We start from the raw sequence: 25,512 nt of genomic DNA, 5'->3' as shown, positions 1-25,512 counted from the left end.
TGCAACCTGGGCATGTGTCCTTACTGGAATCGAACCTGGGACCCTTCAGTCCACAGGCTGATGCTCTATCCACTGAGCCAAACCGGCCAGGGCTGTGACCACTTATTTATTATCTGTCTTCTCCACAAGGGTACAGGACGCTGCCCTTGTCACTAAGCATACATTGTCACTAAGCATAAAACAAGCCCTAGTATATGGTAGGCACTCAACAAATGTTTTAATAAATAAATGAAATAATAATTATAATAAATAGTACTGTGATATCAACCTGTTTAAAACTCTATGGTTGAAAAGTAAGGAGCATAATGGGTGGGGATCTGAAGGGCATATTGGAGGCCCTGGTCATCGGACCCTTCTGTACTGGGTTCAGTTCCGCAAGTCCACACTCATATCCGTTTCTAACTTTCCCACTAGGTTTCCGCGAAGCCACAGCCCTCCGGTCCGTTGGTGCAAAACCCGGCGAGGCCGCAGGGGGGCGCCCAGAACACGCGGTCGGGAGAACTACAACTACATTACCCAGCATCCCGCGCGCCGCCGCCCCACTTCCGGAGCCGCCGGACAGCATGGCGGCGCCCGAGGATGCCGGTTCCCCTACAGAAACGCCGCAGCCGGCCGTGGAGGAGGAGGAAACGAAAACATTTAAAGACCTGGTGAGGGCAGTTTCTCTCTGTACTGCGGGCGGCAGGCGCAGGCAGAGACCAGTGGCCTTAGATCCCGGCTGGTGGTGGACACAAGCCGCTGGGGCCTCGCTGAGGCGTCCCCCGGAGTTCCCGAAGCTCGGGCTCCGGGCGCGCTCCCTGACCCGCTGAGCTTGGTCGTCGGGGGCGCGGGTGGCTGCCGGCCGGGCTGTGAGAGCCCCGCTGGCGCTTTTCTCCGTGTTGATGTGGCGACGCGTGGGCTTTGGAGGCAGATGAGCCAGGTTCGGATTCTGGCCCAGCCTCTCCCCAGAGCGGGTTGCTACGCCTCTGCCTCCTCGACGTCTGTGAGTTGGGGAAGAGCCCCATGGGATCATGAGGATTAAATGGAATAATACGGGTCAGGAACCTGGCTTTGTCCCTGGCGAGCAGTAGCACTTATAGGAGGAGCGGGACGAGCGGACGAGCGGACGAGCGGACGCAGGGCGGGCGCCCTTGGAAGGAGTGTGAGGGATGCGCGCACGTGCCGCCGGCCCGCCCGGGGCTCCGACAGCCACTTCGTGAGGGGCGGGGAGTGTGTGCTGATGTCCGCGTTTTGTTTTTATTCCAAGGGGGTGACCGATGTGCTGTGTGAAGCTTGCGACCAGCTGGGATGGACGAAGCCCACCAAAATCCAGGTGGAAGCTATTCCTTTGGCCTTGCAAGGTAGGTCGGCGGTAAGCAGGTGGCCTGGGACAGCCGGTGTGAACTTAGGAGAGTGTCAGGGAACTGCTCCTTGCTGCTTCAAGTGAGACAAAAGCGTGCTCACTGACCACGCACAGTTTTGGTGGCGTGTTGGTTTCTGTAAAAGTTCTTCTCCACTTTTACTTTCTTTTTTTTCCTTATAATATGATTTGTGAATCACTTACTCTGTGAAACTACATATCGTCACCTGTTACGTCTTCTGTTGAGAGAGAGAGGAAAGCAGAGAGAGAGAGAGAGAAGGAGGGAGGGAGGGAGGGAGGGAGAAACATCGACGGGGATGGAGCCTACAGCGTGGGTATGTGCCCCGACGGGAATTGAACCCACAACCCTGCGGTGCCCGGGATGACAGTCCCGCCGCCTGAGCCACCCTGGCCAGGGCTGAGCTGACTTTGTATCAGGAGCTTTAGTGTCTGCAGCGGATGCTGACCCAAGGAAGCACTGGATTAAAATGTACTAACACGAGACTTGTTAGAAATCATGACTCGCTTCTCGGCCTTTTGGCTAAGATCAAGTGCAATGTCTGTTCTTAGTTTAATATCTGTTGCATCCTCTTTCTGAGGACATTATATGAAATGTATTTTTGGAATAGGGAGATGGAATCGGAGCTTGCTCCGTCCACTCCACGCATCGACCCGTATTGCACTACCTCCAGAAACGGTGCACCAAACAAAACAAAACCAAAACAACAAAAAAAGGCATCATGAATAATAAGTGCAGATTTACACAAGGGTCCCTGGAACCGTTGTTAGTATCTGGAGCTGTTGAGAGCTCTTGCTGTAAGACATGGATATCAGATTTGCAGAAGAATGGCTGATGACTAGTGGGCCTGGAGCTAACGGGGTGAACTTTAATAAGGGGAGAAGTGAAATCCTGTTCCTACATTCCCAAAACTCAACTTTAGAGGACCAGGCTGGGAGGAGAAAGACCCAGAAGTGTTAACTGAAATTCATTAAGATCCTCAGAGAAAGTGAGGTACATTACCATCGGAGAAGGGGGACATTCTTGGGGTTTCTTGCCCCTTTGAGAATCAAATAAAAGTTAAAGCGTTTCTCCCCAGAAAAAAACACATAAATCTATCCACACATAAAATTTATCCCTTGCTCTGACTTTATTCCTCTCCCACGAGTCCCAGGTTAAGAACTAAGCTAGCTCTAGAGAGAGAATAGTGCTTTGAACTGTATTTCTAACCCCCACTTTTCTTCCGAGCCCCATGCAAGTATTCCCAGCTGGTTTTTATTTTTATTTTTTTTTTAAATTTTTTAATATATTCTATTGATTTTTTTCAGAGAGGAAGGGAGAGAGATAGAGAGTTAGAAACATTGATGAGAGAGAAACATCGATCAGCTGCGTCCTGCACATCTCCTACTGGGGATGTGCCCGCAACCCAGGTACATGCCCCTGACCAGAATCGAACCTGGGACCTTTCAGTCCGCAGGCCGACGCTCTATCCACTGAGCCAAACCGGTTTTGGCAAGTCTTCTATGTTTTTTAAAGCTTTCAGCCTCTCGTCATCCATCCTATGGGAATGCCCTTCCTTACCTTCTGTGCTTACTTCCAGATTTAATTTAGTCATCATCTCTTTTAGCTCTCCTGACTCTTTAGGGCAGTAAATTACTCATTCCTTTGTGTTCTTACTGTATTTTGCAGGGGCTTATATTAAAGCCCTTATCACACTGTACTGTATTTGTGTATCTCGTCCCTGGATTTTGAGCTCATCTAGAGCTCATCTCGTCTGTCTATTCAACCTTCTTCTGCCCCCAGTTCCTCAAATATTTATTCAGTGTTTACTTTGTGCCCAGCATTGTGTCATTGTAGAGAAAGTGGAAAAATGCAGAGAAAATCTCTTTGCTGTGAGATGTTTTCTTTTTTTCCACCCCCTAGGTCGTGATATCATTGGGCTGGCGGAAACCGGCTCTGGAAAAACAGGGGCCTTTGCTTTGCCCATTCTGAACGCGCTGCTGGAGACGCCTCAGCGTTTGTTTGCTTTAGTTCTCACCCCCACCCGAGAGCTGGCCTTTCAGATTTCAGAGCAGTTTGAAGCCCTAGGATCTTCTATTGGAGTACAGACTGGTAAGTTCTAAGAGGAAAGGAGTCTTAGGGCTCCTTCACTAGTTGAGAATGAGTGTGTGCCGGGAGCCGGTCCATGCTTGCTGTTTCAAGGGACCTGGCATATATGGCATATTGTTCTTAATATGTTTGCTCACCTTCTTGGCACTATGTGTTTTAACCAAGGTCTCTGAGAAAGGTTGTTTCCCAGGTAGGGATTTTCCCCTGAAGTTAGGGAGGGAATAAAACCTCTTAACTAAGTGCCAGGCGGGTAATTAATCACTTTAACTACGAACAATCGTGCTTAAGCTACATAATCTTTACTCCCTGGAATGAAGATAAGAAACGCCCTAACCTTTGTAATAGAGACTGATAGGATTGAATCAACTAGTATAAATACAGATGCAACAAGACAGCAAGACACAGAACTTAGAATACAGAGCTTAGAACACAGAACTAGGAGGCACAGAACCTACACAGAACGTTCTCTAGAGACAGAAGAACTTCTCTGGGGAGAACATGGCAAAAGATCCTGGACTGAACCTGACTACAGAAATTGGCAAGAGAACCTGACTAGAACCTGGTGACTGAACCTGGCTGGAGAACCTAGCGAGGGAACATGGCCACAGAACCTGGCTGGAGATCCAGAGCAGAACCTCTCTGGAGATCCAGACCAGAACTTGGCTGGAGATCCTGGCTAGGCTGCTGATCAACTGAACACTGTCTCCGTGTCTTTCCTTCTTTGCTGACTCCGTCCACACCTTTGGGGACCCCTGGACCCGCTGGGACTGGACCCCAGCAAGTGTGAAAGGAGAATGGAAGGAAGTATAATTAGCATAAGTTTATTGACCAAAATGCTGATTTGGTATTTTAGCTTTGGGGAAAGTTGTAAATTTAAGTAGAAATCTAGCATTGACTTTAAAAGGTGATCAGTGAACTATGGAAAACTAAGGGTCTCTTTCCTATGTTTATTATTATTATTATTTTTTTCCTGTAGCCGTGATTGTAGGTGGAATTGATTCAATGTCCCAGTCTCTGGCCCTGGCAAAAAAACCACATGTAGTAATAGGTGAGTAGTTGCCAAAGGTAAAAGATACTGGCAGTGATGACTTGGAGAAGATCTACCAATGTTGGGAGTTACTTACTTGTGTGGAAATGTTAGCAGCGAACGTGGACCTCAGTTTTTGAGTTCGGCTAGGAAAGAATTCAGAGCCAAGAACTAGCTCAGGAGGCAGTTTATTTAGCAAGCAAAGCAAAAGTATACTCAAAAGGAAGAGTTGAATGGGCTGCTCAGAGAGCTACCCTGGGGTATTGTCAAAGGCTCCTTTTTAAAAATATATTTATTGATTTCAGAGAGGAAGGAAGAGGGAGAGATAGAAACATCAAAGACAAGAATCATTGATCGGCCGCCTCCCTCACACCCCCTACTGGGGATCCAGCCCTCAACCTGGGCATGTCCCCTGACCAGAATCAAACCAGAAATCGAACCATGATTTCCTGGTTCATCGGTTGATGCTCAACCACTGAGCCACACTGGCTGGGCTTAGCTCCTTCTTTAAGCTAACCTATCAGGGCCTTTCCTATTCTCGTCTCCTGTTCTTGTACGGGAGTAATAAGAGGCTATTCTCCAGCCCCTTGTTCCTTCTCTAAGGAGGTCTAAACCAATGACCAATGACATGCTACGGGAGGAAAGGTCACCCTGGGCAAGGTGCCAGCCTATAGTAGTTGGCACCTGGAACTTTCCCCTCCCTGGTATCATTCTATACGTTGCTGCTCTGTTTGTGCCTGCTTACTCTAACAGAAAGACTTTGAAGAACAGGTTTTTGTAAACCTATTTAATTTTTCATTTCTGAAATTGAGGGGGGTGGTAGTGGAGGAGGGGCTTAGTAACTTCCTTTTTGTCCTTGTTCTTAAACATTGCTCTTTCTCCTCAACCTTTCTTTGGTAGCAACTCCTGGTCGACTGATTGACCACTTGGAAAATACAAAAGGTTTCAACTTAAGAGCTCTCAAATACTTGGTCATGGATGAAGCAGACCGAATACTGAATATGGATTTTGAGACAGAGGTGAGCTCCCAATTTCTTTCCTCCTCTTAGAGCATCTCAAGTGCCCTGTTTCAAAATTTGATTTATTGCACACCTGCTGTATGGGGAGAGCTGCATCATTATCCGCTGACCTAAACATCTGCCTTTTTCATTCGTGGTGCTCTTCCCATTGTTAGTGCCTCAGCATCCTCTTTAGAGTATAGTTGACTCGGATTTCAGAGATGAGGAATATCAAAACCAGATTTTCTTTTTCCATTTTATTTGATATAGACCAGGGGTCCTCAAACTACGGCCCGTGGGCCATATGCGGCCTGCCGAGAACATTTATCCGGCCCGGCCCGTCGGGTGTTTTTGCCGCCGCTGTGTGCATAGGAATTTGTTCATAGTTATTTTTTAGACTATAGTCCAGCCCGCCAACAGTCTGAGGGACAGTGAACTGGCCCCCTGCTTAAAAAGTTTGAAGACCCTTGATATAGACTTCTTCCACACACTTTGAAATATCTGTGCTTTTTTTTTTGATGACCTACTCATCATAGCTTATGTACTTGATTAATACCTATTTTTGACTTTTCTCTTAGATTAGTTCTTATGTACTAATCTAAATTGTTCTTTTTCACTGAATCACATTGTTTTTTTTATAGCATTTGGTATGGTATCAAATAGTAAATATTTTGTAAATTTTAGCTGGATTGAATTGAATTTTTGAGTCCCCAAATCCCCACAGTGTTGTATTTAGTTTGTTATTCTATTTTCTGTCTCCTTCACAAAGAATATTTGCAGATGTCTAGTCTAAATATTATATTGATCCCTAGCCGGTTTGGCTCAGTGGATATAGTGTTGGCCTGCGGACTGAAGGGTCCTGGTTTGACTCTGGCCAAGGGCACATGCCAGGGTTTCAGGCTCAATCCCCAGTAGGGGGTGTGCAGGAGGCAGCTGATCGATGATTCTCTCTCATCATTGATATTTCTATCTCTCCCTCTCCTTCTCTGAAATCAATAAAGAAATTCATTTTTAAAAAATACTGTATTGATACCCTTTCCTCTTTGTGCCTTAGGTTGACAAGATTCTCAAAGTGATTCCCCGAGATCGGAAAACTTTTCTCTTCTCTGCTACCATGACGAAGAAGGTGAAATTTTCTAGGACTTCTTATTTCTTCCTTATAAGAATTGATTAATGCAAACAACAATAACAATAGTAAAACTATTTGTTTTGTTTTTTTAGGTACAAAAGCTTCAGCGAGCAGCACTGAAGGATCCTGTGAAATGTGCTGTTTCCTCTAAATACCAGACGGTTGAGAAATTGCAGCAATATTATATTTTTATTCCCTCTAAATTCAAGGTGAAGTGTTCCCTCTCCTTCCTTTCCAAAGCATCTGAAAATGAGTCAACTCTCGATTAGTTAAGAGCTGTGCTACAGATTGGAGTTCTTTCTGTTTGCTTTAGAGAGCCGGCTGTGGTTCTGTTTATCACTGATAAAGTCAAACATTCCACGAATTCACAACATACTAAGTAAACCACAGTAACGAAATTATGATATAATTCCTTCCCAACCCCATCCTTGAGGTCATTTTTCTTTTGTGTGCTTATTATGTGGCTTTTTTTGTAGTCAAAGGACCCTGTGTTGTGCCTTGATGTGAGGACTTTTTCTGATTGCTGAGTACAGATCTCCTTGTGCTTGGCTCAGGCTGTATGAAATTCAGAGTTCACAGAGACGATAATGCTGTTTAAGGAGTGCAAAGCTGACCTGGCTGGTGTGGCTCAGTGGTTGAACATTGACCTATGAACCAGGAGGTCATTGTTTGATTCCCAGTCAGGGCATGTGCCTGAGTTGAGGGCTCGAGCCTCAATAGGGGGCGTGCAGGAGGCAGCAGATTGATGGTTCTCTCTCATCACTGATACTTCTCTCTGTCTCTCCCTCTCCCTTCCTCTTGGAAATCTTTAAAAATATATACTTTAAACCTAACTGGTTTGGCTTAGTGGATAGAGCCGTCTGCCTGTGGACTGAAGAAGGGTCACAGGTTCGATTCCGGTTGGGGGCACATGTCTGGGTTGCAGGCTCGGTCCAACATTCAGGAGGCAACCAATCAATGATTCCCTCCCATCATTATGTTGCTGTCTCTCCTCCCTTTCTCTCTGAAAACAATAAAAATATATTTAAAATATATATATATATTTTAGCCCTAGCCAGTTTTGCTCAGTGGTTAGAGTGTCGGCCTGAGGACTGAAGGGTCCCAGGTTCAATTCCAGTCAAGGGCATGTACCTTAGTGGCAGGCTTCATCCCAGCCCTGGTTGGGGCGCATGCGGGAGGCAACCAATTGATATGTCTCTCTCACATTGATGTTTCTCTCCCTCTGTCTCTCCCCCTCCTTCCCATTCTCTTGAAAAATCAATGGAAAAATATCCTCGGGTTAGGATTAACAAAAAATGAAATAAAGAGTGAAAAGCTGGCAGCTAGGGGTTTGTATAATTGAGAAGCAAGTATAAGTTTATTATTTTTATGGAATTTATATGCCCAGGACCCCAACCTTTTTTTCCAGGTTCAATTACATGTATTGTCTTTTGTTTGTAATTTAGGATACCTACCTGGTTTATATTCTAAATGAATTGGCTGGAAACTCCTTTATGATATTCTGCAGCACCTGTAACAATACTCAGAGAACAGCTTTGCTACTCCGAAATCTTGGATTCACTGCCATCCCCCTCCACGGACAGATGAGTCAGGTAAAGATTCCTCGGTGTCATTGGAGGTGATCAGGTGGCAGGAGGAAGATAAACCATATAGCAATAGATTTGTACAGTAACAACACATGGCATTAGTGCATCTTCCCAGGCTTGATTTTATGCATTTGGCGTGTTGCTCTGGATGCTTACTTCTTCCTTTCAGGATAAGCAAGAGATTCTAGTTAATTCCATAGGTAGTTTCTGATATGGAAGCCATTGAGTTGATTTATTCAGCCCTTGTGGTAATAGTGATTCTCTGATCTCTAAGAATTTTTAATAAATTATTGCCCAATTATCTATTATGTTAAACAATTCTTATGTCATGCTAGTATTTTCTAGCCTTAGTCTTAAATATTTTTTTGTTGCTTTCATGTTTCTTTTTTGCCCCGTGAAGTCCAATCTGGACTTGGGGGGAAATATCTTTTAAAAAATTTATCTCTTGTATTTAATATGTCTATTTGGTATGTCTGAGATTCTAAGAGTCCTTAAATTATTTTCATGTCTTTTTTTTCATCATTTCAGAGCAAGCGCCTAGGATCCCTTAATAAGTTTAAGGCAAAGGCTCGTTCCATTCTTCTAGCAACTGATGTTGCAAGCCGAGGTTTGGACATTCCTCATGTGGATGTAGTTGTCAACTTTGACATTCCTACCCATTCCAAGGTGAGTCCTTTTCTGATCTGACTTTCTAGTCCCAAAGTGAAATTAAGGTGTAATTCACATATAACATTATATTCGTTTCTGGTATACAGGGTAAAAGTTTGATATTTGTATATATTGTAAATGGTCATTACAATAAGCCAAGTTAACAGTTGTCACCACACATAATAATCAGTATTTTTCTTGAGAACTTTTAAGATCTATTATCACCTTTCAAATATGCATTACAGTATTACAGACTATAATGCTACATTCCCAAGACTTTTTTATTTTGTAGCTGAAAATTTATACCTGTAGACACCGCCCCCCATCTCCTTACCCATTTCACTCCCCTAACCCCACCTCAACCTGTGGCAACACCACATGTGTTCTCTGTGTCTATGAGCTCAGTTTTTTGTTTCTGTTTTCGATTTCACATATAGGTTAGGATCATGTAGTATTTGTTTTTCTCTGAACTATTTAACTTAGCATAATGCCCTCAGGATTCTTCCATGTTACCAGAAATGGCAAGATTTAATTCTTGTTTTTTATGGCTGAATAATATTCCATTGTATTGAGAGTGTATTTTTTTTAAAATTTTTATTGATTTCAGAGAGGAAAGGAGTGGGAGAGAGAGAGAGAAACATCAATGATGGCCCTAACCGGTTTGGCTCAGTGGATAGAGTGTTGGCCTGCAGACTGAAAGTTCCCAGGGTTTGATTCTGGTCAAGGGCATGTGCCTTGGTTGCAGCATATCCACAGTGGGAGGTGTGCAGGAGGCAGCTGATCGATGTTTCTAACTCTATCTCTCTCCTTTCCTCTCTGTAAAAAAAATCAATAAAATATATTTTTAAAAAAAGAAAGAAACATCAATGATGAGGGAGAATCATCCATCGGCTGCCTCCTGCACACCCCACACTAGGGACTGAGCCTGCAACCCGAGCATGTGCCCTGACCAGGAATTGAACTGTGACCTCCTGGTTCATAGGTTGACACTCAACCACTGAGCCACAGCTGGGCCAGAGTATATTTCTTAATGAAATGTTTACTGTATTTTCTTTTTCTTTCTTTGGTCCATGATTAGTTAAGTGTCAAAAACTAGGAAAGCTCCTGATTTATTCATTCTTACCATTTTGCACCTGCCTGCAGATACACTATTAATAAAGGTGAATGAAGGTAGCCACAGAGAGGTGTTAAATAATGATCACAGTCAGAGGGGCAGATGCAGTGTGCTGATCTTCGTCAGTCTCATTTTTTTAGAAGTGACAGCTTGTGGTCCTTAGTGTATCTTGGGTTTCTCAATCTGGACACTGTTAACATTTGGGGCCAGTGAAGTCTTTGTTGTGGGGGCTGTCCTTTGTAGTGTAGGATGCTTAGCAGAATTCCTGGCCTTTACCCACAGGTGACACTCTGACAAGCAGATAAGTTTTCAGATTTTTCTAAATATTCCCTGGGGAGGACAAAATCCTCCCTGGTTGAGACCAACTCGTATCTCTTGGCTATATTTTTAACTGCTGTAGACAAGGTGCTGTCTCATTTGATTTTCACATTCACTGTGAGTTTGGGCATGTCTTCTATCCCTGTTTTATAGGTAAGAAGTCAAGGTTCAGACAGGTTATGTGATTTACAGACAGTTGCGTAGCTGGTAGGTGGTAAAACCAGAGCTGTGACTCAGGTCTGCCTGTAGATCCAATGCTGTTTTTCTCTGCACCATGTGAATATGCTTAGTGACCATGTAGATATGCTTTGTAGATTTGTCTTTCTATAAAAGAAAGGAAAAATGGGGTCAGTTTGTGTTGTGAGAATAAAAAAGGTGATGCAGATTTATCTCAACAGAATTTTAAATCCATTGTCCATGTTCCAATACGAATTTGTTTTCTTTCAGAGGTTTGCAGTAAGACCTTACTTACATAGTTTTTATTTATACTACATGTAACTCAAATTCATTTACCCTTTTTGTTTCAGGATTACATCCATCGAGTAGGTCGAACAGCTCGAGCTGGGCGCTCCGGAAAGTCTATTACCTTTGTCACACAGTAAGTGAATTGTGTTTGGGGCAGAGCAGTGTTGAGAAAAAAGCAGAGCTTGGGAGCAAACCGACTTGGAACCTGACTCTACCAGTTACTTAACCTCCCTGATCCCAGTTTCATCGTTCGTAAAATGGAAATAATGCCTGCCTTTGGAAAAGTCTGAAAACATCAGTTTGTCACAGTGCCACCTGTGGGTAGAGGCCAGGAATGCTGCTAAGCATCCCACACTGCAAAGGACGCCCCACAACAAAGAATTCACTGGCCCCTAATGTTAATACTGCAGGGTTTTAATGAGATTGGAGATGTTGTCTACAAGGGCTAGTATAGTATTTGGTATATAGAAGGACAAAAACCACTCTATTATTTCTTTTTTTTAAAGTTTAATGTTTTTAATATATTTTATTGATTTTTTACAGAGAGGAAGGGAGAGGGATAGAGAGTTAGAAACATCGATGAGAGAGTAACATCGATCAGCTGCCTCCTGCACACCTCCTACTGGGGATGTGCCTGCAACCCAGGTACATGCCCTTGACCGGAATCGAACCTGGGACCTTTCGGTCCACAGGCCGATGCTCTATCCACTGAGCTAAACCGGTCTTTAACTGCTAGAGCCAGAGAGCACTGACCTCCCCTCACCTCACAGAATTAGAATAACTATTTCTGATTTTCTTTTTAAAGGAAAAATTTTATGAACCCGTGCTTTTCTGGGAGTAAAGACTGTATTGGGGGATTTTCTAATGGGCTATGCACAAAATATTGCATTTAGTTAGTATTCTGAAAAGGAACAGTAGATTCGGTATTGTTTAACACTGTGGCTCCTGTTGCATCATATAATGTAATATATATTTTGGAATGGGCTAACGTTTGCATTGTCAGTCCACCAAAACCATGCCAATATTTCTTCCTCAGGTATGATGTGGAACTCTTCCAGCGCATAGAACACTTAATTGGGAAGAAACTGCCTGTCTTTCCAACACAGGATGACGAGGTTATGATGCTGACAGAACGTGTGACTGAAGCCCAAAGGTTTGCCCGAATGGTATGCAACTTATTTTTTTTACCCACTTTTTTGCAAATGATATTAACTATGTGCTAGATATTGTATTAGTCCTCATAATAAAATGTAGGAGCTGGGTAATGTATTCTGAATTTAAGAATAAATGCATTTCTAAGCATGCTAACGCTTAGAGATGGTAGGTCCATCATTAGACAATGCAACTAAGTGGTTGAATCAGGATTCAGACTCAGTCTGACCACAGTGACCACAGTCTCAGCCACTGCTCATGTTTCACATGTGGCAGGAAAGCCTTAGAACTTGAGATCAGATGTCCCAGTTGTCACTGATTTCTCAGAAGCAGATCCTCACCAAGCAGTTCCTATCCTAATTTAGGGAGTAATGCTTACCTTGAATACCTTACAGGATTCTGTGAGCACCAGGTAAGCTAATATAAACTGCATAGTTGCTAGTAGTAGCAATAACAGTAGCAGTGGAGATGAGAAGATTCTAAAGGAGAATCCTTGCAAGTGTCATCTGCTCCCTGGAATTCTAGTCTGAGGGACAGAGGAATTTCGCCCGTGGGGTGCCTCGGAGTAGCTGAAGTGTGGACTTGGTTTTATTTTTCTTTCAAAATAGAATTCTTTGTTTGATATTATTGTTTACATGTGCATTGGGAGGGGGAAATTCAGAAAATACAGAAAGGATTCAAATAGTAAATGGAACGTATAAGCCACCCCTCACAGAGAACCATAGGTAACCGTTGGCTATTTTTCTTTTCTTAGCCATAATTAGACTTTATCTAATTGTATATGATTAATATTTTTTGATTTCAGCAAATTAGATCCATGTGATCATTTCTTCATGGCTGCAAAGAATTGTTATGCATATGTAACATGATTTACATTGATATGTATTTAGGCTTTTTGTAATTTTTTCTGTCTTAACTAGCACGGTTGAACATCCTAGTATGTACAGTTTTACATACTTGTCTTGTTTCCTTAGAATAATCCTTAGAACAGTTGGGCTGAGGAGTATACAGTTAAAATTTGAATTCACATGGAATGCTGCATTGCCCTGTAGAAAAGCTATAGCAGTTTACACTGTCAGTGAAAGTATATGTGAATGTCCTCACATTTTGACTAATACTAGATATTACCATTCTCTAAAATCTTTGCTAGTCTGCCATGTGAAAATAATAGCTTATTGTTTGAATTTGTATCTTTGATTGTTAATAAGGTTAACATTTTTGTATATTGGGATTTTGGTCTTATTTCCTTGCTAATGTGAAACTTTAGGAAGTTACTCATTGTTTGATTTTATGGAGGAGAGACCAGGATGTGTTAATCTTCAGTGACAGTGGTTCATTTTCAGTCCTATCCTTTCTGTTTTGCAGGAGCTGAGGGAGCATGGAGAAAAGAAGAAACGTACACGGGACGATGCTGGGGACAATGATGATACGGAGGGTGCTATGGGTGTCAGGAACAAGGTGGCAGGAGGGAAAATGAAGAAACGGAAAGGCCGTTAGTCTCTTTTATAAAGACTTGATTTCTGCTTTCGGTTGTGTGAAAGGGGATTGAGGAAGAGAAAGAAACCTCCTGCTGTAGAGTTCTTCAGACCGAAATCTGTCAGAATTATGTCCAGAATCTGCTCAGCTGCTTCAGTACTTTCCTTTCTATGTGTTGGAGTGTCATGACTGAAGAATGTTTTGTACAGGTTTTACTGTTCTTCCACTTTGGTTCCTGCTCATGACAGGAGTAGGATGTGCCCTTCTGTCACTTCACACAGACCTGTTGCTTTCTCAGCTGCAAGTCAAGGACTATGTGATGCAGCACTTGACCTAGAATTGTAAAGAAGCTTCTGCATCTGTAGAATGGGGATACCTAGGATACATAAGCAATCTCAGCTTGTGCTTCGTTAGACCTCATGTGAATAATAAATTTAAATATTATTTTTTAAAGATTGAAACTTCTTGAAGACCTTTATAAGGTAAAGGACATAGATTTAAGAAGATCTTGCTCATAGGTAAGAAACTAACAGTGGCAGTTACGTGGCAAATTCATTGGTGGTTCTTAAGTTAAACGTGGTTGGGAATCTGCAGATGTGGAAAACTCACTGTATGCATTGTTTTACGCTATTTTATATAAGGGATTTGAGCATCTGCAGATTTTGGTATCTGCAGATTTTGGTATCTGCAGGGGGCCCTGGAATTAATCCCTCATGGATACTTGGGGGCAACTCTAGTTATTTTTTGGGGGGAGTCAAAAATTATATGCAGCCCTGGTCGGTTTTGCTCAGTGGGTAGAGCATCGGCCTGCGGACTGAAGGGTTCTGGGTTTGATTCAGGTCAAGGGCACATGCCCAGGTTGCGGGCTCGATCCCCAGTAGGGGGCGTGCAGGAGGCAGCCAATCAATGATTCTCATCGTCAATGTTTCTATTTCTCCCTCTCCCTTTCTGAAATCAATAAAAATATATTTTAAATTATATGCAGATTTTCAACTGCATAGGGCAGGGGAAGGATTGTTGAATTACTAACTTGTGTTCAAGGATCAACTTTTTACCTGCAAAGACACTCTTTCCAAATAAGGTCACATGTTCTGGGGTTCCAGGTAGACATGAATTTTTTTGGGTACACTAGTCAATCCATTACAAACTCTTTCTGGACTGCTATGTTCCTTAGGGTTTAAGATTGCATTGTGAAATAGAAGTGGTAAGAGTTGATTAGAAGAGACAGGAGATAGGTCTTCAGAAATGGTGGGATAGGTAGAAGTTTAGGGGTTTAAAATGACTTTCTTTAAATGAAATGTAAATTGTCTTTGCAGTCAGGTTACCAGTGGCTCTAGTTAAGGAATGGGGAAGGAGGTCTGTGGCCTTTGTTCTGTTCCCTTCTTGGTGTAATTCTTTAGTTCTGTTTTCCTGATTTAAGAAACAGCTTCAACCAACTGACCAACCTCTCCACCTCTCCCAACTGCAAACAAACACACCTCACCTGAATTTTAAGACCTTTAAAGGGCGTATCTCAATAGTCATGGAATGCTGGCCCAGAGAAAAAGTTCTCTATTTCTCAGCTGAATCATAAAACCACTTTTTATAGCTTTACGGTGTCATGACTTCATGATCCTAGTGAGCCTGGCTTTACCTCTTCTGTACAGAGCTAACGTGAGGTGAGGAAAATACCTCTGTCTTATGAAGGGGTCAGTTGGAGAGGCCATTCCAAGCTTCAAGCAGGCTCAGAATCCCAGGCACTCTGGAATTTCGGGCACTCTGAGGGCATTCTAGTGGTTGCCAGAAGGGGTCTAGATAGATCACGATTCTTTTAGTCCTTAAACAATGTAATGAATATCCTAGAACTTGGCTGACTATCAAGACAGCCAGCTTACAGCCAGAGTGTTTTCCAGGTAGCTTCTCACCTGCAAAAAATGTAAATCAGGTACTCTAATCTGCCCCAGGTCCCTCAAAGGCCTGGGAAATGGGACTAGAAAGAACCTCGGGCTGTGATATTGGTTACAGAAAATGAAGGCATTCCAAGTTATCAAAAGCAGGTAACAAAGTAACATCCAAGAAAGCATGTTCCAAAGAGCAAACACACACAAAGACTTGAATACAAAATTAGAGAATATATAGGAGGTTTTAATCCACATATTTCTTAAGGTGAAACCTAGCCTTAGTGCAGATAATAAATCAGGGTGTGAGTCACCCCTCTTTGGCTGGAATGACAAGAGACCCAGACCCTGGCACTAGAGATTCAAGGGTTACCCACACCCACATTCCTTTTCATGCCTCACCTGTCCCAGGTATGCAGTAAAATTCCAGCTAAAAATAACTGTAGAAACTTGAACTCTGGGAAATAGCCCTAAACAGTCTCACCTAGAGTAAAGAGCTGATTTGTGCCACGTGGAAGAGAGACAGGAAGAAAATGGGCCCATTAGAGACCGTGTAATCTCTGATGTGGTCCCCGATGTCTGCTCATATTGAAGTTTTTATCTGCTTATAGCCATCCACCCACCTGATACCCTCAGAAAGTATTACCTTCATTAACCTCTCGATGCCACCTGGGGGCCTGGAAGAAAGCAGAGGGATGGGGGAGTGCAATGAAGTTGGTAAAAGTATCAGTCGCTCCCACTCGCCCTTGCTGTGTGATCTTGTGATAGGTCCTGAACCTTGGTCTCTCTCACTTGCTAATATGGAAATTAAGGGCATCTATCCTGTCTGACTCAGAGTCTTGAACCTAATTTTATTTTATTTTAAAAACTATGTTCCTTCCCAGTGCCTGCTATATACTAGCCACTGTGCCAGGTACTAGGAAGACTATGCCGAAGAAGGTTAAAAAAAAAAAAAAAAAGTCCGATGCTGTCTTTGCTGAACTGTCTTAGCTGAACTCGGTCTCAGTACTGTGTTGTAATTGTGCTTGCCTAGAGGGCAAGGACCATGGCTCATTCATGGATGTGGATGCAGCTTTACGATCTTGCAGGGCCCAACCCCCAGTGAATGATCAATAGCTGTTGTTTTTAAAACGTGCTGTGTGTCAGCAGCTTTACCTGTGTTGCATCTAAGTCCTGAAAGGAACAATCCTGAAAGGTGGTTATCGTTCCTGTTATGACTGTGGAGTCAGACTGTCAGGTCTGCTTCTTATGAGTTGTGAGACCATGGGAGAGGTATTCACCCTTTCCATGTTCCAGTCTTCTTATCTGAAGAGCCATAGATCTTATGTAATGTGCCTACCTTACAGGGTTGTGAGGTTTACATGACTATATTATGGCTCATCATAATGATTAATAATGTTAGCCACTATATTTATCACTATTATTACGATTACTACAGATGAAGACTGGCTAAGTGGCTTGTCTAGGTTGTATAGCTGATAAGGAGTTAAGTAAAAATTTGAAGCCTCTATATTATATATACTGTGTTTATATGTGTATACTTTCATATTATGTTATTCATAAATGCTTATTTGATGAAGGAAAGATGGAACCATACATATTTTTTCCTTTGGAAAAATGTCTTTCACATAACAAGTATTACATAAATGAGCTTTTGGACTCCAACCTATTTGCAAATCAGGAACAGTCAGGTGAGGGAATATATGTTCACTTCCACCAGTAGATGGCAGAAGGGAGAAAAGATACCCCTGAATGGGAAGGAGTTTTCTTTCTGAGCAGTGACTGCAACACAGGGACTCATTAAAAGGACTCTTTGTGCAGTGTTTGGCCCACAGAGACAAAGGGGTGGGAGTCAGGGTGCGTATGGGAGCTACCTAGAGGTATTTGAAGGGTGTCAGCCTTCAAGAAGATCTGCTAGGCTGGCCCAGAAGACGGGGACTGGGAAACCGAAGTTCAGATGTAGTAAGAACAAGTTGCATTCCACTATTATCTCTTCTTCACAGCCCCAGTCTGCGTTTCCTCCCTTTCTGCTTACAAGCAGCTTTTTCTTTCTAAAAGTCTGCCTTTTCCTTCTGGAATTCTGGTTAAGTCATTGCCCTCTGTTCATTCCCCCCCCCCCCCCCCCCACACACACACACACTCTGTAACCTAGGAGTACTATTACTGCTTATCCCAGTACATGTTGTTTGTGTTTATGAGTGTAAATTGTATCTCTCCTACTCCATCGAGTAAGCTTTACCCATAGCCCTCCGTCAAATAAGCTGGTGAGCCACTTGTTTGTTCATCCTGTCCTAGGCATGTCTTCCAGCAGCAAGTGATGGGGAATTGTCCCTCTGGTTCCAAAACAGTACGAGTAGCAGCGATCATATGGGATGGTCAGAAATATTGGACTAGACGGCTAACTCCACTCTGATTTCTATGTTGGCTCTTTCCCCCAACATTCCTTTTGGGGGAGGAGTGTACCCCTGCTCAATTCCTGACCTCTTGGACACTCTAACACAATGATGCGAACCTTTTGAGCTCGGCGTGTCAGCATTTTGAAAAACCCTAACTTAACTCTGGTGCCGTGTCACATATAGAAATTTTTTGATATTTGCAACCATAGTAAAACAACGATTTATATTTTTGATATTTATTTTATATATTTAAATGCCATTTAACAAAGAAAAATCAACCAAAAAAATGAGTTCGCGTGTCACCTCTGACACGTGTGTCATAGGTTCGCCATCACTGCTCTAACCCAAACTGTTAGATTCAGTGCCGACTTCCAACCACCATTGTGTCTTCTGGGTGGTCAACAGAGTAGGGACCATGAGAAGGTTTCTTATTTCATATATTTCTGTTTGGACATTTGTGATGGTTTGTTTGCGATTTTTTACAACGAGGCTGTGGAGACCTTGCTGTGCAGGTGGTATTTGCTAGGTGCTTGCCATATAGTTTTTTTAAAAAAATATATTTTATTGATTTTTTATAGAGTTAGAAACATCGATGAGAGAGAAACATCGATCAGCTGCCTCCTGCACACCCTCTACTGGGGATTGCCCGCAATCAAGGTACATGCCCTTGACCGGAATCGAACCTGGGACCCTTCAGTCCACAGGCCGACGCTCTATCCACTGAGCCAAATCAGTTGGGGCTTGCCATATAGTTTTAAGTTTCCTGGAGGTAATGAGTCATTTCTTGAGGAAACATTGAAAAGCTTGTTTGTGATATTTTAAAACCTGGCCATTCCTTATTCTGCATCTTCTGTGATTTCCTACGTTCACCCAAGGGTATTCAGGAACTCTGCGGGGTGAACTCATGCCAACAAAATGCATAGAGATTTGGTCACATCATCGTTAATCCATGCTTCTGTTTTCATTTCATTGGTTTTGGTGGAATTCAGAGGCCTGGGTGAGGGGGAAGGATTCCCTGCTTCACCGTAGTTCTCTGTTTTCACCAAGTCTCTGGGAAATGTGTAAGTTTGACCTTTGGACTCTGCCATAACGTTCATGTAAAACTTCACACAATATCAGAATTTTAGGGTTTGTTGGCTGGTATGGCTCAGTGGTTGAGCTTTATCCTATGAACCAAGAGCTCACGGTTCAAGTCCCGGTCAGGGCACAAGCCCAGGTTGTGGGCTCCCCCCTAGGAGGCAGCCAATCAATGATTGTCTCTCAGCATTGATGTTTCTATCTCTGTCTCTCTCTCCCTTCCTCTCTGAAATCAATAAAAATATATTTTAAAAAAACGAATTTTAGAGTTTGAGAGGATGTTAGTGATCAAACAGATTGTTCATTTTCCCTTTGAGGATACTTAAAGGAACTACGAGTATGTTTATCGGTTTGTATGTGCTTGGCAATGCGTAGGTTTGTGTATGTTTTATAATGTGTTCCAATGGTTATAGCTACTTAAAGAGATACACTAAAGTAGACTTTTCCTATTCTTCAAAAAAGTTGTAGTGGGATTTTGTTTATAATACCTGCCCAAGGAAAAGGTGCTTGCTTTTCAGAACTAACATCTTAGAGACTGAAGTCTCCTTTCTGAGAATAGTGATGGAAGATTTGGGGGGACAAAAATGTGTTTTAGGTAACCCTGGTTAGCCTAACTAATTTCCCTAGCCAATGCTAGTGTTGTCCTTAACCAGGTTCTATCTTGGAAGGAGTATGGGTAAGTCACATATCATGCCTCACTTCTTTAGCATCTTTGTCCAGGTGACCTCCAGTTCACATGTGATCACCAGGAGGAGCCTGGGAGGAGGCAGCAAGCCTCACAAGGAAGGGCTCAAGCTAAGAAGTTTATGCGGGAATGAGAGAAGAGGAACCCACTTCTGGGCTGATTACCTGGGGAGGGTGCACGGACAGAAGAAAGGAGCGGGAGAGGAAAGGAGAAGAGTGTCATGTAAAGTGTATAGCCTGTACATAAACTTCAGAATTTTCTGGAACTCAGAAGCATACAGTCATTTCCTGCCCCTTCTCCACTCGCTAGACTCCCTGAGTAACTCGTTGGCCAGCGGCTTGCAGCTGTTCCCTGTGGCCTAGAGGGGTGGTTTCCACAGTAGGACCGAGCATTCAGGGAGAGCCTGACAGTTTGTCGAGGTGTGGGAAGAAGATACAGAACTTTTACTTATGTTTTTGAATTCCTGTTTTTGTATGTGTTTTATAACATACACTAGAGGCCTGGTGCACAAAAATTTGTGCACTCGGGGGGTGGGGGGGTGGGGAGGGTCCCTCAGCCCGGCCTGTGCCCTCTCGCAGTCTGGGACCCCTCAGGAGATAACGCCCTGCTGGCTTAGGCCTGCTCCTGGGTGGCAGAGGGCAGGCCCAATCCCTAGGTGCAGCCCCTGGTTGGGCTCAGAGCAGGGCCGACTGGGGAGTTGGGGCACCGCCCCCTGTCATGCACAGAGCAGGGTGGATCGGGAGGTTACGATGCCACCCTCAGTCACGCTCAGGGTAGGGCCGATTGGGGGGTTGGGGCACCGCCCCCTGTCACACTCAAGGCAGGATTGATGGGGAGGTTGCGGTGCCACCCCCTGTCACACACAGAGCAGGGCCAATCAGGGCGTTGGGGCGCTGCCCCCTGTCACGCACAGAGCAGGGCCCATTAGGGGTTGGGGCTCCGTACCCTGTCACGCACAGAGCAGGGTCGATCAGGGGGTTGGGGAGCTCCCCCCGTCACACACACAGAGCAGGGCCTATCGGGGGTTGGGGCTCCGTACCCTGTCACAGAGCAGGGCCCATCAGGGGTTGGGGCTCCGTACCCCGTCATACTCAGGGCAGGGCCGATGGGGAGGTTATGGCTCTACCCCGTCACACACAGAGCAGGGCCCGTGGGGGGATGGGGTCGGGGCGCCGCACCCTGTCACACATTCAGCAGGGCCGATCAGGGGGTTGGGGCACCACAGCCTGTCACACACAGAGCCGCAGGGCGATCAGGGGGTTGGGGAGCTCCCCCCTATCAGGCACAGAGCAGGGCTGAACAGCGGGTTGGGGCGCCTTCCCCTGTCACGAACAGAACAGGGCAGATAGGGAGGTTGTGGCCCTGCCCCCTGTCACACAGAGCCACAGGGCAATCAGGGGATTTGGGCGCTGCTCCTGTCACGCTGATCCCGGTGCCGGGAGACCTTGCAGCTCCGCTGATCCTGGTGCTGGGAGGCATATTACCCTTTTACTATATAGAATAGAGGTCTGGTGCACGGGTGGGGGCCGGCTGGTTTGCCCTGAAGGGTGTCCTGGATCAGGGTGGGGGTCCCCACTGGGGTGCCTGGCCAGCCTGGTTAGGGGATGATGACTGTTTGCAGCTGGTCACACACCACTCAGGGTGGGGGTCCCCACTGGGGTGCCTGGCCAGTCTGGGTGAGGGGCTGAGGCCTGTTTTCAGGCTGGCGGGTGACTGAAGCTCCCAACCGCTCATTTTTTTCTTTTTTTATTCTGGGCCAGCTTTAGCTCTGAGGCTTGGCTCCAGCTCTTAGGCCTCAGCTGCTGAAAGCAGGTATCTGGTTTGTTTGGGTTCTATAATCGAAACACTGTTTCAACTCCAGCTCTGAGATCCCGGCTAGCTGAAAGCAGGTTTCTGGGGTTTTGTTTAGCTTCTATATTTGTAACAATGTTTCAAACTGCAAGCTCAGAGGCCGGCAGCGGCAGGTGGGGTACTTTGGAGTCCTCCATCACTGAAGCAAGCAAGCCTCATGTTCGCTTCAAGCTGCCTGGCTGCCGGCTGCCATCTCGGCTGGCAGTTAATTTGCATATCACCCTGATTAGCCAATGGGAAGGGTAGCGGATGTATGGCTAATTACCATGTTTCTCTTTTATTAGATAGGATAAGTATTATAACAATTTAAAAATATACAAACATGGAAGTATGTTTAAAAAAATTGCATGTTAAATAGGGGCACACTGTAAGACAAGTTGGAGACTGAAGCCCTGGGAAATTATTCTGACAGCAGTTCTTTAAAAGAATTATTTTATTTCATTCTGAAATTAATTTTCAAACAAAACTCTGATACAGACTTTTTAAGAAAAGACTTTAGAGCAGTTTTAGGTTCACAGCAAAATTGAGAGGGAGGTACAGGTATCACCTTTGACCCCACACATGCATAGTTTCCCCATTAGCAACATCTCCCCCAGAGCGGTACCTTTGTTACAGTCAATGAACCTACATTTATGTTAAGGTTCACTATTTATTTATTTATTTTTTAAATCCTCAGCCAAGGATATTTTTCCATTGCTTTTAGAGAGAGTAGAAGGGGGGGGGGGGAGGAGAGAGAGAGATGAGAGAGAGAGAGAGAGAGAGAGAGAGAGAGAGAGAGAGAGAAACATTGATGTGAAAGAGAGACATTGATTGGTTGCCTCCTATACACCCCCTACTAGCGATTGAGCCCACAACCTGAGCATGTGCCCTTGACTGGAATCGAACCTGGGATCCTTCAGTCTGCAGGTCAATGCTCTACCTACTGAGCCAAACTGGCTAGGGCTCCCACTTTTTAAAATGTAGTAAAATGCTCATAACATAAAATGTATCCATCTTAACCATTTTTAAGTGTACAGTTAGTTCAGTGGTATTAAAAACATTTACGTTGTTGTGCATCCATCCCCAGAACTCTTTCATCTTGTAGAACTGAAACTCCTTTACCCTTTAAACAATAACTTTCCATTCTCCCCTACCCCAGCCCCTGGCAATCACCATTATGCTTTCTGTTTTAATTATTTTGTCTAAGTACCGCATGTAAGTGAAATCCAACAGCGGTTGTCTTTTTGTGACTGGCTTATTTCACTTAGCATAATGTCCTCAAGGTTCATCCATGTTGTAGCTTATTGCAGGATTTCCTTTTTATGGCTGGAGAATATTCATTGTATGTAAAGACCACATTTTGCTTATCTATTCGCTCTTAGGTTGCTTCCATGTTTTATCTCTTGTGAGTAAGGCTGCTATGAACATGGGTGTTAAATGATCTCTTTGAGACCTTGCTTTCAATTCTTTTGGGTATATACCTCAAAGTGGAATTGCTGGATCCTATGAATTCTATTTTTATTTTTTTGAGAAAGCACCAAATGTTCCTATAACAGCTGTACCATATTCCCTTCTCACTAACAGTGCACAAGGGTTCCAGTTTCTCTACATCCTTGCAATGCTGTTGTTATGTTTTGTTAATAGTAGTTATCCTAATGCAGTGGTTCTCAACCTTCCTAATGCCGCGACCCTTTAATACAGTTCCTCATGTTGTGGTGACCCCAATTTCATTGTTACAAATTGAACATAATTAAAGCACAGTGATTAATCACAAAAACAATATGTAATTATATATGTGTTTTCTGATGGTCTTCGGCGACCCCTGTGAAAGGGTTGTTCAACCCCCAAAGGGATCTCGACCCACAGGTTAAGAACCGCTGTCCTAATGGGATTAAGGTGGGAAGTCATTGTAGATTTAGGTTGTTTTATTTTCTAGTTCTTTACTTAAGTTGTAAAGTTAGGTTGTTGATTTGATGTATTTTTTTCCCCTTCTCCACCACTTTTATTGTATCTTTATATTTAAAGTGGATTTCTTTTTAAAAATATTTTTTTTATGGATTTCAGAGAGGAAGGGAGAGGAAGAGAGAGATAGAAACATCAACGATGAGAGAGAATTATTCATTGGCTGCCTCCTGCATGCCGTGCAATGGAGATCGAGCCCGAAACCTGGATATGTGCCCTGACTGGGAATCGAACTGGCAACCCTTCAGTGCATGGGACAGCGCCCAACTAACAAGCCACACCGGCCAGGGTCAGGTTTATTTATTTATTTATTTATTTATTTATTTATTTATTGTTAATCCTCACCTGAGGATAGTTTTTCATTGATTTTTGGAGAGTGGAAGGGAAAGGGAAAGACAGAGAGAAACAAACATGGATGTGAGAGAGACACATTGATGGGTTGCCTCCCACACATGCTCTGACTGGGGCTGGAGATTGAATCTGCAATGGAAGTACATGCCCTTGACTGGAATTGAACCCAAGACCCTTCAGTCTGTGGGCCAATGAGCTATTCACTGAGCCAAACTGGCCAGCGCCAGTTTTTTTTTTTTTTAATTAAAAAAAATGTTTAACAGCTTATTTTTTAAAAAATATATTTTTCATTTCAGAGAGGAAGGGAGAGGGAGAGAGAGATAGAAACGTCAGTCATGAGAGAGAATCATTGATTGGCTGCCTCCTACATGCCTCCTATTGGGGATTAAGCCCAAACTCAGGCATGTGCCCTTGATCGGAATCGAACCTGGGACCCTTCAGTCCGCAGGCTGAGCCAAACCAGCTAGGGCTTTAACAGCTTACTGAGATGTCATTTACATAGCAAAAAAATCCACCCAAAATGTTTCCTTGTGCCCATTTGCTTTGTGTTTCTATTATTTCGCCTTTTCTTGTGTTTTTTTTTTTTTAAGATAGAAAAAAATTATGAATTCATATTGTTATTTTTAATTCTGGTCATCCTGTAGGCGGCATCTTCTTTTGCCACGCCTTGTAAATCAGACGGGTTTGGTTGGAGTTGAACCTGAACCTGAGACTACTACCATGTTAAATGGTGTGTGGTGACCCTCCCACCTTCCTTTGGAAGAATTCCCTCAGCTGCTGCTAACAAGCCTCATTTAATCTCTTCCTCCACCTCTCTGTCAGTTCAGCTTGGGGTGCTTCGGCTCGCTTTTCTTTTCATCCCCTGATTTGGGAAAAATACTTAGGCATAAAATGAAGATCTCTTCTGCAAGATAGAAGCCAAAATAAGCAGTGAGGCCACACTGAGGTTTTCTAATTTAACTTTCATCTGATGCCAAAATGCACAAGGGACTGTACAAAGCACAGCATTAACCCGAGTCACTAGCTACGGGGATGCAGTGGGAGTGCGGAGGCCAGGAAAACCCAGGAAATGCACCACACCATCTGACCCCATCCCCACAGTTGACAGGAGGTTACTATGGAGAACCGCCATGGCTCACTTCTACACGGCGGAAGTGTAGATTTCTGATGACAGTCCCTTTTTTTCAACCTCTGGTTTTTCAAATTAGGAAACAGCAAATGGAGAATTCAGGTGATTTGCCTCAAACCTCCAGCTGGGTGGGGCAGACACAACCTTGCTTGACCCGGACAGTGCTCGCTCCCTGTAATGAGGCACAGGAGAGACCGTGAAGGAATGGGGAAGGTCCTGCTCAGACCAAGGGTGGACCATGTTTTCTATATGACTTCAATGGCATGACTGTTGTGTGGGCAATGCCACATGGGTGTTTACGCTCCCTGCACCCTTACCTTTCCTTATTGTTAGAGGAGGCAGACTGTGCCAGTCCAAGGAGATATTTGTCACTGGTTTTGCTTTTTCCAGAGTTCCCCAGTAGGTGAAGCAGCCCTTGTCAACTCTCAAAAAGACAACCAACCCACTCACCTACCACCCTTAGTGTCTTCCCATTGCTCTTTAGAGAAAGGAAAGACAAAGCCACTCAGCACGGCCTACAAGGCTCTACATGGTCCCTTTAGCCTCTCCAGCAACTCTTCCACTTGTCCTTCCTCCCCCACTGGCCTTTTTTCAGTCCCTGAGCTCCTGCCTGCCACAGGGCTTCTGTACATGCTATTTTCTCTGCCCGCTTTCCTCTTCTGCCTCTTCACCTATGCAAGCCAGCATCTTTGCCAATATGCCATCTCATTCTGGTACTGCAGTGGCTACTGTTTCTATGCACTCAATGTGCTATATTTACTAAACAGTCAGTTACTAGGGCACAAGCTTCCTGATTGAAAGGGGCTGTCAGTGCATTTTTTAAAATAAATTTTTAAAATATGTTTT

At 43.9% G+C, this 25,512-nt stretch overlaps 1 protein-coding gene and 1 non-coding gene across 3 annotated transcripts; both read left to right on the top strand.

The window, feature by feature from the left end:
* Nucleotides 1-498: 498 nt before the first annotated feature.
* Nucleotides 499-13,820, top strand: DDX47 (DEAD-box helicase 47). Of its 2 annotated transcripts, XM_036299594.1 has the most exons (12): nucleotides 499-650; nucleotides 1,247-1,340; nucleotides 3,261-3,449; nucleotides 4,423-4,494; nucleotides 5,374-5,492; nucleotides 6,526-6,597; nucleotides 6,693-6,809; nucleotides 8,046-8,192; nucleotides 8,715-8,852; nucleotides 10,794-10,864; nucleotides 11,768-11,897; nucleotides 13,249-13,820. In XM_036299594.1, the coding sequence occupies exons 1-12, from the start codon at nucleotides 564-566 to the stop codon at nucleotides 13,378-13,380; spliced, it is 1,368 nt and encodes a 455-aa protein (XP_036155487.1). In that variant the 5' UTR covers nucleotides 499-563; the 3' UTR covers nucleotides 13,381-13,820. The 2 variants fall into 2 exon arrangements, with proteins under 2 accessions (XP_036155487.1, XP_036155488.1); XM_036299595.1 differs by lacking the exon at nucleotides 4,423-4,494 and having other exon boundaries at nucleotides 13,249-13,812.
* LOC118652407 lies at nucleotides 1,861-2,047 on the top strand. The gene has a single exon (XR_004966634.1). It is a non-coding gene; the product is annotated as a U2 spliceosomal RNA (small nuclear RNA).
* Nucleotides 13,821-25,512: the final 11,692 nt, after the last annotated feature.

This window comes from Myotis myotis, unplaced genomic scaffold (assembly GCF_014108235.1).
Source record: "Myotis myotis isolate mMyoMyo1 unplaced genomic scaffold, mMyoMyo1.p scaffold_m19_p_3, whole genome shotgun sequence".
Classification (NCBI taxonomy): Eukaryota; Metazoa; Chordata; class Mammalia; order Chiroptera; family Vespertilionidae; genus Myotis; species Myotis myotis.
The sequence above is the reverse complement of the archived record's forward strand: the minus strand, read 5'-3'. Positions and strand labels throughout refer to the sequence as shown.